Source organism: Dermacentor silvarum, chromosome 5, assembly GCF_013339745.2.
Source record: "Dermacentor silvarum isolate Dsil-2018 chromosome 5, BIME_Dsil_1.4, whole genome shotgun sequence".
NCBI classification, from domain to species: domain Eukaryota; kingdom Metazoa; phylum Arthropoda; class Arachnida; order Ixodida; family Ixodidae; genus Dermacentor; species Dermacentor silvarum.
Window position 1 is genome coordinate 182,246,220 of NC_051158.1, and position 12,346 is coordinate 182,258,565.

The following is a 12,346-nucleotide window of genomic DNA, read 5'->3' on the forward strand; positions in this document are numbered from 1 at the left end:
ATAGCCCGCGTACGCTCAATCGACGCGCTGCCAAGCCAGGACCCAACCGCCGGTTTTGTGATGTATTCCAAGGCCTCGAAGAACTGAAGGGTGTTACGTACCACATTGAGCTCAAGCCAGGAGCACGAGGCAGCGTCAAGCCAGCCCGAAGGGTGGCGGTTGCTCTCCAAGAACGCGTAAAACAGGAACTTGAGAAAATGGAGCGCGACCGCGTCATTGAAAAGGTAACTGAACCTACTGCCTGGTCAAGCCACATGGTCGTAGTGGTTAGAAACGGCAAAGTACGCATTTGTTTAGATCCCTCGGATTTGAACAAGGCCTTACTGAGAGAGCACTATCACATGCCTGCGCATGCCCTTTGGGATTGCCTCTGCCCCTGAAGTTTGCCTCTGCCCCTGAAGAACGGGCAATGCACCAAGTAGTAGAAGGCTTGAATGGCGTCGCCGTTGTAATGGATGACATTTTAGTCTGGGGAAAGTCTCGAGAAGAGCATGACAATAATCTAGCAGCTTTACTTGCACGCTGCAGGGAGCACAACCTAAAGCTCAATAAAAAGAAGTGCCATTTTTTGCAGCCACAAGTTCGCTACATGGGACACATCCTCACACAAGAAGGACTTTGCCTGGATCCCGGGAGAGTGAAAGACATTTTGCAAGTGGCGCCAGCGAAAGATTGTAAGGAACTGCAGGTTTTTCTTGGGATGATTAACTTCGTGGCGCGTTTCATCCCCAACATGTCTTCACTGTCCGCGCCCTTCCGGGAACTATTGAAAAAGAACACGGCATGGCTTTGGACAGAAGAGACTGAACAAAGCTTCTAAGGTCTTCGCGCCTGTCTAACAAAGGCACCTGTTCTTGCCTATTTTGAGAAAGGAATACCGCTGACGTTGTCAGTAGATGCAAGCCAGAAAGGGGTGGGGGCAGTTCTTTGGAAAACGGACACCCAATCGCCTACTCGTCACGGTCGCTTACCGAAGCGCAAAAGAAATATGCCCAAATCGAGAAAGAAATGCTAGCCATTGTTCACGGGTGCGCAAGATTTGAAGACTACGTGCTAGGGCAGCCAGAGGTCATCATCGAATCTGATCATCGCCCCCTAGAGTCAATATTTAAGAAACAGCTGTGAGAGTGCCCGTTACGTTTGCAGCGTATGAGACTCGCTCTTCAGAGGTTCCCTATAAGAGTGACTTACAAGCCAGGGAAAGAACTGTTCCTAGCGGATGCGCTGTCACGCTTTCCGAACAAGACTGAGCTGAAAGAAGAATCGTTAGATTTTCAAGTACATGCTCTTTCTACGCTTCCAGTCTCTGATCGGCAACGGCAAGGAATCCGTGAAGCTCTATTGAAAGATGCAACAATGATGGAATTGTGCAACTACTCAAGCAACGAATGGCCAGAGAGCAAGCAACAGGTATCCGAGGCCGTACGCGCGTACTGGAATTACCGCGATGAACTCCATGTCGAAGACGGTCTCCTCCTAAGAAGCAAGAAACTCGTCATTCCTCCAACAAAACGACAAGAGGTACTTCGTCTACTCCGCGCGGCACACGGGGGTGAAGAAAAAATGAAGGCAAGAGCCAAAGAAGTAATGTACTGGCCGGGCATGTCTACGAATATTGCATCTCTCGCGAAGACGTGCCTACTTTGTCAAAGGTACAAGAGCAGGAACGCCAGGTTACCCAGGCTCAGTCACGATATACCTACTTTGCCGTGGCAAGTTTCTACCCTTTTCTACCACGAAGGCGAGGAGTACCTTGTTATGGTAGATTTCTATTCTTTTTTTCGAGATCAAGCAGATGCGTCGAACAACAGCAGAAGCAGTGACAAACTTGTGCATGCAGATCTTCGCCACTCACGGCATCCCAGCAAAGATATGCAGCGATAATGGCCCCCCGTTCAATAGTGCGTGCTTCCGCGTTTTTTCCACACAGTTGCGCATCGTCCACGAGACTTCCTGTCCGCATTACCCTGGCGGTAACGGCATGGCGGAAAGGGCCGTCCAAGAAGCAAAGAAACTGCTCAAGAAGTGCCGGTATGGAACGCTGGAGTTCTGCAGTGCCCTACTAGAATGGAGGAACATGCCAAGGGACGACCGCCTTAAGTCGCCCGCACAACGACTCATGGGCCGTCAGACGAGGACTAAACTGCCAGTACTTGAGTGCCACCTCGAACCACAAACCGTGCCAACCAAAATTGTCCGAAAGCGACTTGACGAAATACGGCGCAAACAACGCGTTTTCTACAACAGAACAACGCGAAGTCTACCGGATATTCATAGGGGTTCCACGGTGACTGTTTATGATACGACACACAGGACATGGGCACCAGCAATTGTCATAGGACCGGCAAGTACACCACGCTCTTATGTCGTTGAGACAGAGAATGGGCAGCATCTACGACGCACAAAGGAGCATCTCAGATCAACAGAAGGACAAGCTTCCTCCCAGCAGCCCGAGTGTACGATAGCGACCCCTCAGTCCTCCTCTCAACCGTGCACCACCGAGCAACAAGCACCTCAAGAAGCACTACGTAGAAGCACACGACAGCGCAGAGAGCCGCAACGGTATCCTCTCCCAGAACGCCGCACATAGACAGTTCAGTAGAAGCTGTGCAAATTGACTTATTAGTTGGTTGTACAATCTTTCGTACAATCTCATGTGCTGGTTTGTTTTTTTTCCTCAAAGGAAGGAAGATGTGACCAGTGGCAACGTCATCAAGAATATTGTTGAGACGCATGCGCAAGCCTGGTCTGCCTGTGTATAAATACACCTGCTTCCCGCAATAAAGAGCTCTTTCGTTTCCTGCTGCTCGGCAGTTTACACACACACACACACACACACACACACACACACACACACACACACACACACACACACACACACACACACACACACACACACACACACACACACACACACACACACACACACACACACACACACACACACACACACACACACACACACACACACACACACACACACACACACACACACACACACACACACACACACACACACACACACACACACACACACACACACACACACACACACACACACACACACACACACACACACACACACACACACACACACACGCGCACACGCGCACACGCACACACGCACACACACACACATGGTGATTGTAAAGTAGGAAAGAGACGCCTAATTCTGCAGCCCCTCAGGAAGTACGGCGCAGAACGTGCGTGTGTTCTTCGCCGTGCTTTCGCTCCCCGTGAAAGCCCGCGTTCCTCGCGACCTTTCACTCGCACATACAGCGTCCGGTGCGCGGCGACGATTTCATCGCCGTTGACGTCATACGGAACCTCACGGCGACGCTGACAGCAGAAATCCTCTTTGAGTGTCCATATAATTGCTATCGCAATAAAATGTTGGGCCTAACGTCAAGAGACAGAAAGAGAGCAGTGCGGATCAGAGAACAAACGGAGATAGCCGATATTCTTGTTGACATTAAGCGGAAAAAGTGGAGCTGGGCAGGCCATGTAATGCGTAGGGTGGATAACCGGGGGACGATTAGGGTTACAGAATGGATGCCAAGAGCAGGGAAGCGCAGTCGAGGACGGCAGAAAACTAGGTGGAGTGATGAAGTTACAAAAGTCGCAGGCGCAAGTTGGAATCAGCTAGCGCAAGACAGGGTTAATTGGAGATCGCAGGAAGAGGCGTCCGTTCTGCATTGGACATAAATATAGGCTGATGATGATGACATTTTATTTCATTTAGTCATTTTATACGCTGATGACGTGGCGCCACCCCCTACCCATTGGCTGTGCCGTCATTTGCCTACTAGGCCACACGTTTAGTCAGCCAGATGGCTTCGATGTGACGTGCGCAGAGATGCACGCACTAGGCGCACCTTTAGTTATTCACTACCGTGGAGCCGCTGTGGCGTCGGGGGAGCGTGCTCGTCTCGCGCCCCGGAGGGTGGTGGTTGTGAAAACATTCATTGCCAAATTATTGAAGAAAGGGGGAAAAGCACCCTTACATCGCATGAGGAGGCCGCCTTTATTGACTATTTTCGCAGCGATCCCGTGGGCGCTGCCATGTTTGATCACGTGGTGACGCGTCCATTGCTTGCCTCAACTGCCTCCGTTGCCTCCTTGTTTACAATGGAAGTGTATGACACCGGCGCGGCTTAGAAAGCCTCTGTTTTCGGAAATATCGTAGACGGTGGGCGACACGAAGCTTTGATCACAGCTTCAGAGAACATGCTAAAGCGCTTTCGGAGCTGATTAAGCTATGTCCAAACATCGCAAGCAGCGTATATGGTACTTGTTCTAAAAGCGGGGCTAAATATGTATTCCAAGCTATCCAAACATTCCGCTCTTGAATTCAGTCAGGATTAGTGTGTTTTGCTCTTTGTTTATTATTCGGCAAATATTTTGAAGCAGTGGCTTGTCAGTTTCTGGCTCAGTTTAGTTCCTTGGTGAGGTCACTATCTGATTATTTTCCGCCTAATTGCTCGCGGGTGTGCTCAGTTCCGATAGATTTGTTCTTGCTGCGCACAAGGCGTGAAACGTAGCTGTTTTGTACATTGTAATACCTTGTAGCAAACATATATTACAGCTAGTAACTTGCTTACTCTTATGGACCGTCACGAAACATTCAGCTTCGACCATTCGTGCGCCATCGGTGTAGTCCGTCATTTATTGTGCGTATACAGTGCGCATATATTCAAGTGTGCGCCCATTCACTTATTCTTGATACCTCGGCGATAGAGTGGGCGTAAGTTTTCCTGCCATTTGGGTCAGATGTGTATAGATAACGTGCGCGAAACTTACTATGACAGGAAGTGGCACTACTCCCATTGTCATTGTTTAACGAGTGGTACTCACTCTTGCCGACGTTCTGGGGATGAAGCCCTTTCTTTGAAGGTTAGCGATACAAGGCTGGCGGATGAGCAAATTTCTGTATCCTCGAGGAAAGCCGTACATCTCGAAGTGCCGGTAACACTTTCGGACAGTTGCAGCAGCGGTTCGCGAACTTGGCCACACAGATTCATTTAATTCCTTAACATGCCAGTCACTATTTTTGCACCCAGCTACTGCACACGTCTTCAATCCACATGATTCAATCTAGCATGATTGGAGCACAGTGTGTTAGCGAAAACTCAGTTGCATTTCCGACAGCTGATCGCACAGAAGCAAGGTAGAAGCGGTAATGGTTTCGTATTCGTGTGCACGCTCGCTGAGGAGAGGTATGGCACGCTGCCGTGAGCGCCATCCCGTTTCTCTAAAACAAACTGCTCTGCGAAAAGGGTCAATATGTAAAGGATGAAGAGGGTATCGCGAGTGCACTGCGGCACGAGTTCGATGAAGAGATGATGTATTTCGGGGACGTCTAGCGGGTGGGAGATGGTAGTGAGCGCAAAGCGTACGAGGAATGCGACCCGAGAGGACGTAGGAGAAATGGGGATGATGGGCACGTAGCTTGGTAGGGTGAGGGGATTGGAGGGCTCTTGCAGCGCGAGCACGTCGGGGCCGTCTGCCCGAGCTAGGATCTGGTGAACCAGCCCCCGCTTGGAGCCAAAGCATCGACAGTTACATTGCCAGATGGTCAGGCTAGTGCGAGGTCTAGCCATTACTGAGGGTGTAGTTTGCAGCGGAGGGGTGGAGAGGGTGTGGAGCTTGGCCTTCTTTTTAGGCCACGCGGCAGCACAGTCTGTCGCGTGGAGGGCCTCTTGCTCCTTAAATCGCTTGTTAATTTGGCGAGCAAATACGTCGAGTCGGCTAGTGAGGTTGGAGAATTGTTGGGTTGCACCGTCTGCACCGCGGGCTGAATTTTGGCCTCCACGAGTTGTTCGAATGGGGGGGGGGGGGGGGTTGGCCCGGGGTTGCCGCGGCTGATGTTGGTGTGGCCGAGGAGGTAGTGGGAGTTGCGGCCCTCTTCTTGGCCGTCGGTTCGCGAGCAGGAAGAGAAGGTGGTAGGGGAGGGAGTTTATGAGCGGCTGAGATCATTGTCGCCGGGATAGGGGTGTGGACCTGTAGGAAGGCATGCAGCTGCGACCGAAGGCGTTGGTTGGTGGTGTGGAGGGAGGCAAGCTGTGCGCGGACATGCAACATTTCCTTACAGAGGGGGTTGGCGGAGTCCTTAGAGAGTACGCTTGCCCAGCTCACCTCACTGGTGTGGCGGCCGGGTTCCTGTGCAGGTGGTTTTGGGGGACTGGATGTGGGGGTTGCCTGAGTCAGGTCCAGGAGTGGGATCAGGCCATTGACTTGGTACAGTTGGAGGGCCCTTTCAGTGCGGCAGGCTGCAGCACCGGGAGGGACTCCAGGGTGAGCTGCAGGGCTTGAGGGTTGTCGGTCATTGAGCGGCTGCGATGTTGGCGTGGAGCTTGATTGGTGAGAGCCTGGTTTGCGGTTGCCTCGGCGGCCCGCCTGGCATCCCAGTACCTCTTCTTGAGGAGTTATGGGGTGCGGTGGCGGGCCTTGCAGATTCCGTCCGCCATCAGGTGTGCTTTGCTGCAGATCTTGCAGAGCGGCGTGCAGGCGTGGTCCTCGGGGGGCGGGGGGGGGGCGGGGGGCGTGTCTACTTGGGCGCAGTCTTCCGGGACCGCTTGGTAGGAGTAGTCGTAGGCAGTGTCTTTGATGAGTACGGACTTGATGGTGAGGTAGTGGTGTCGGCGTTGCGGGTCGGGAGTGTTGATGAGGACGACGTGTTGGAGGGTGTTGATGATTACGGTGTCTGGCTTGGCCTCTTGGTGTCCGAGGCGGGCTGCTTGCAGAATGGCATCGCGAAGCGCAACGCCGTTCAAGGTCCGAAGGTTGAGGCCGCCACGGGGATGGAGGATGATTTTATGATCGTCGATGGGTAGCTTGGGGTGGCGTTGGGCAGAGAGTTGGGGCGGCCGGGGCCGGTGCCTCGCCAGAGCTTGAGGCGAAGATGGCTGCATACATTTCTCGGCAGCGGCGGAATTCGGAGTAGTGGTGGGGCGGAAGTTGTGAGTTGAGCTAGGGTGAGTGGACTAGGATCAGTTTATCCGGTCGTAGGGGACAAAGTCGGGTCTCCTTCGCGCCCTGGAGGCCCGGTTTCGATTCCCGCCCAGATCAAAATTTACCTGTTTTACATTTCAAAGAGATTAGTTTACTTTGTTTTCATGAACCTGCCTGCTAAATTTGTCATCAATTCGAGCATTTTTTACACGTTTTTAGTCTTTGCCGTCGGCCAATTTTGGTAGCGACATTCGGTCACGCCGCCGATTACAACTACGGGTTTTCGCGTAATGGGGCATATAATGCTTTCGCATTAAAAGTGGAAAGGATTCGGCCCAACACGGACCCTTGCGGCACACCAGACGTAGCAGCAACATCATCTGAGCAACTCCCATTCAAAACAGCTCTTCGACGTACTAACTTAACAACACGGAGTTACAGCCTGTATATTCATAAAAGTATTCACGTGTTCATAGTACCTCTAATCTTACCTGGCCAACCTATTACCGCTTATCTTACCTGGCATATCGACATTAGTAACAATGCGGATCGAACGTTGGGTTATTGGCTCCTGTACATATAATGCCACCATCCTCTCTCCCGTTACTACTATAGAAAACACTAATAGGAACAAAATTCGAGTATACATCCAATGTGTGAAATTCTATTGTATATATTACCTCATTAGAACTCAAACTTACTCCACTCGTTTTACATGCTCAACTTATGATCGAATAGCTACTGTGACCCCTCATAAAGGTAAACTTGAATTTGTAACCCGTAAACGGATACAGTCGAACCCGGATATATCGAACCTGAAGGGGATAACAAAAAGTTCGTTATTTAGGTAATTCGATATATAAACTAATAGGCCCTCAGGTAAATGGTGGCTTACCGATTAGTGCATGCGAGAGCCGCTAACTTACTGCACGCAACTCGGGGGAAAAGCAAGCACACTTTATTGCTGGTTCCCTTTCAGCTTCATTGAAAAGTCCAACCTGATTCTTTTCTTTACACTTGTAGCGGCCATCGCTTGCGGAAAATAAACTCATGAATAGGCACTCAACCCACACGACGACGCCTCGAAAATCGGATAGAAGGAATGTTGACGTCCGAGGTAGCATGAGGGCTAGCCGAACAGCCTGACGAGGCTCAACTGACTGCCGTATCTCTTCTCCACCTCCAGGTGCCAGAATACCTCAAATTTTACAAATAAGTGCACTATGAGGTCTTCTGCGTGGCGCCGCGTTCGATATATCGAATGGGCTGGTGAACGAGCGTTCTTTATACGCGTGCACCAGCCCGATACATTTGCATGGTATTTTCAAGGGGATTTTACAGCTGTTCGATTTACAGAATAATTCGTTATAAGTTGGCTTGATATATCTGTGTACGACTGTATCTCCGTCACGACATATATGGCATCCTATTGATCAGCTTTACAAAATACGTATCAGATTTAGTCACATTAACTTACTTCAGCTCTTTCTGGGCTCGCACAGCCTTTGAATGTTATCGCCTCCCCAAGTAAATCCTAAAGAGTACTAATAAATGCAAATTTCATGCAACATCAGCTAGTTGTGTAATCTGAATTTGTTAATTACTTACTATGTTTCTTTTAAATTATTTGTAAGGTCAGGTAATATGGTATAATTGTAAAGCTACCTTCGACGTGCGTACTGAAATATTTTCCACGTACCACCAGCTAAAATTATATGATTAGAAAGTAACTTTTTAATAATTGCATTATTTGTTTAGCCTGCTCAACCCATTTCCTTCCGTAATGCCTTCGAGTGCTGACGGCGCGAATAAATAAATTATTAAACTGTAAAAAATATTTCTTGGATGAGGGGTGGTCACCTCCGGCATTGTTTCATCATCATCATCAGACTATATTTATGTCCATGGAAGGACGAAGGCCTCGCCCAGCGATCTCCAATGACCCCTATCCGGCGATGTATCAAATATGTGCATTATTTAAAGCTACATAGTTTAACACTACATAGCTAAACTCAGTTATTCTTCTGAAATAACTAGTCAGTTGTTCCTCTTAGCCGCTTATTTTGTCTGTGCATGAAAGTCTCTCGTCTTATTTGCTCAAATTACAACCTAATTAACGAGCTCTTGAAGCCTATATGGCTTTGGTAAATAAGTTTCTATGTGTTTTTGGACTCACGCGCTAAAATTAAAAAAAAACGTACATGGCTTTATAAATGCAGTGGATGAAATCGCTGCGAAAAAAAAAGCCCTGTAATACATTTCAGCTTTTCATTACATGCCTATAGCCAGGAAGTTTATGCAACCAAATGATTCTGTATTACATTCTCAAATTCCTACGGCATTTCCCCTATATGGAGAAGCCAGTTTAACTTTCAAATGATTCACAATTCGACTTTGTGATGTTTCGACCATATATTTGATAGAGAGAAATGTGCATGACCATTAGGAACATATGTTGGAGGCAAAAATTCTTGTCAAAATTTGCAAAATAATCTGTGTTTACGAACTGAACAGTATATTTCTATCCTGGAACAGATAGAAAATTGAAATGAATCACATGCATCAAAGTTTGCAGTGCGAGTATTATGAAGTACAGTTTCAGTTTTATATCTTTCAATTTATGATATCTGATAGTTGATATGATGACTTCAATTTCCCGTTTTATGTTTAGGCTACTGACACTGCACAAACGATATTTTTTGCCATAATATGGAATACAGGTGGCAGAGTGCGGCTCATAAACACATCGGGCTAATGAGGTGTCATTTCTGGATACATTTCTCGCTATGGGTAATATAGGAGCCCCTTTCTCGCAAATATGTCTTAGTTGAGAGCGCGTGTGGTGAAAGTGGACTAATTGTCCGCGCTTTCCGTGCAGCTACCGAAGTGACTGTGACAGCCTTTCGCTATTTAAGGGTTTAAGCCTTTCGATGCCAAGCGCCTGAAATATACACAAACAACGCGCTTGTCCGGAACCAGAAAGGTCGCAAGCATCATGCGAGGGGAGGGATTACCCTTCTACGGGTTAGTCGCGTCCTTGAGCAAAAAAGAAAACCGGGGAGTGACAAGTCATTTTTAACGACGGGCTGTCGCTCTTATCGTTATCACAAATGACGACTTGCGCCAACGTACTGCGCTTTGTCGGGAAGCCGTTATGGCTCATTCTTTAGAAAGGGCATTTATTTTTTTCCCCAACGTAACTTACGTCATCGGGGCAGATTTTAAAACATAAAGGTCATATGCCAGGCGGTGGTACCTAGGTGACATGAACGCCCGAGAAAGATGGACTTCTACAGTCACTTTCTAATGCAAGCTGATAACGTTGCAATTTAAACCACAATAGAACTTCGTACATGATATTTTTCCTAACAGCTTAACAGAAGGCTAATCAGTCCTCATATTATTAAACCTGTTACTTTTAAGCAGATACACTCTCCGATGACTTCAATATATATACAAAAAGGGCTCTGTAATTTCCACCGTGGCTTTACGTAGGTACGTTGGCGCACTTCATGTAATAATCCCAGTCAGCCTACTCACATATACCGCATTACTAATCACATCTACCATGGCCTAGGCTACATCCCAAGAAGCAATTGCCTACCTATTTTGATTATTTAAGACTCGGTAGGCTTAAAACAGGCCAAAATTCGAATAGGAATGCGTAGTTATGGGGCCGTATTCTGTAACGCTTCGGTTTTCGAAGGCTTCGGTTTGGCGGTGGCGTCACATTGGGGCGGTCCGTTGAGGTACTGAAAACGTGTGGAAGGACAGACGCCAATCGGCGCGCAGGTTTTTTTGTGGGAGTGAACGTCACAAACCGAGGGAAAATATAGCAAAAACGTACGCTTCGTGGTAAATAAGAAATATTTTGTTGGTGGTATTGATGAGGTTTACATTCTTCATTATGAAACGTGTGCGAGTTGTACTGGCGGCGAGCGACTTAGCAAATTTTGTTTACTTCGGTTAACCCATTTATGCCGCTAGGTGGGACGTCGCACGCTAACTTGTCGTTCCGCTGCTCCCAGAAGTTTTGAGCCATCTGAGAAGCCATTTTCGTCGTGGTTTAACGAAGAGCTTTGTGCCCCCATTTCTTTGTTTGTTGCGTGCTAGCGACTATAAGAGTGCCTCGAAAGGAACTGCGTGTTTGCCGTATACTACGTAGTGTTGACGGAGTGAGGCTTTTTCTTCCGCCGTTCGTGTGGCCTTTGAAGCGAGTTGAAGCGGGTTGTCCTCGCACAAAGGCCACGTGTGTCTCCTCGCCAGCGGGAGATATTGGTGGAGTTCATGGAACGTCACCTCTACCTCGTCAAACCGTCGTGTGCTCTGAACTCGAAGCTCACGGCAGCGCGCAAAGAAGAATTGTGGAAGGAACTCGTCTCGCTCCTGAACAATGAAGGCTCAGCCGAAGCACTTTTTTGAATGTACTGGCTCTCTTCCCAAGAGACCATTCTTCCCACTCAAAAAACTGGAATTTGCATAGGTTCATGTCTTGCGCCTGTCCTCAGTGATATTTACCTCGCAAAAAAAGACCGCACCATTCAGACTTGTCTTGATATGTCCTTAGTCGCTAAAGTCTGCAGATATGTAGATGATTTTTTAGTTCTTATCGAATGTCCAGAGGAGGTGTTTGAGCAGGCTTCAGGGAAAGTGTTAGATGTATTCAGGCAAAACCTGCATCCGTTAGAGCTGACGCATGAGCTACCTGAAAATAACTCTCTAAGGTTTTTGGACGTCAAGCTGTGCTTGTCCAGTAGACACTTGTGCTGGTCCTTTGAACCGAGGAGCGGAAAACCGCTTCTCTCTTTCAAGTCAGCACATTCGAAATTAGTTAAAAGAGGAATCATTAATGTGTGCCTGGTCAATGCCCTCAGAAGGTCATGTCCGCATTCAATGCAAATAAGTTTTGATGCGCAGGTTGACCGCTTGTTATCTGCCGGATACACGAAGGCTTTAATATCAGCAGTCGCGGAAAAACTTTGTAAGCAAATCAAGCTGGGTGAAAACAATCGTGCACCACGTCCGCCAGTGGAAAAGAAAAAACTTGCAGTACTTCCGTATATACATGATGTATCCCACAAACTGAAGAGAGTAGGGCAACGCGCTGGTGTAGCGGTGGTTTTTTCAGCTCCGGAAAAACTATCGAAACTTTGCAGGTTTGGTTCGCAAACCAGGCGTGGGCGATGTACTGTGAAACACAGGAACCCGTTAGTGTCCTGCACCAATGGCGTGGTGTATATGATACCTCTTTCCTGTGGAAAAAAGTATGTGGGACAGACCGGCAGGTGCATAAACGATCGTCTCAGGGAACACCATAACAACGTATACAACACTATACAGGATCATCTGGGCATTCATTGCCGTGATCATGGGTGTAAGCCCTATTTTGACAAAA

At 48.3% G+C, this 12,346-nt stretch overlaps 1 protein-coding gene across 1 annotated transcript; it reads left to right on the plus strand.

Moving 5' to 3' along the window:
• Positions 1–409: 409 nt before the first annotated feature.
• LOC125945830 (uncharacterized) lies at positions 410–11,373 on the plus strand. Its single transcript, XM_049668137.1, has 5 exons — positions 410–674; positions 1,304–1,494; positions 1,787–2,562; positions 6,168–6,294; positions 11,218–11,373. The coding sequence occupies exons 1-5, from the start codon at positions 410–412 to the stop codon at positions 11,371–11,373; spliced, it is 1,515 nt and encodes a 504-aa protein (XP_049524094.1).
• Positions 11,374–12,346: the final 973 nt, after the last annotated feature.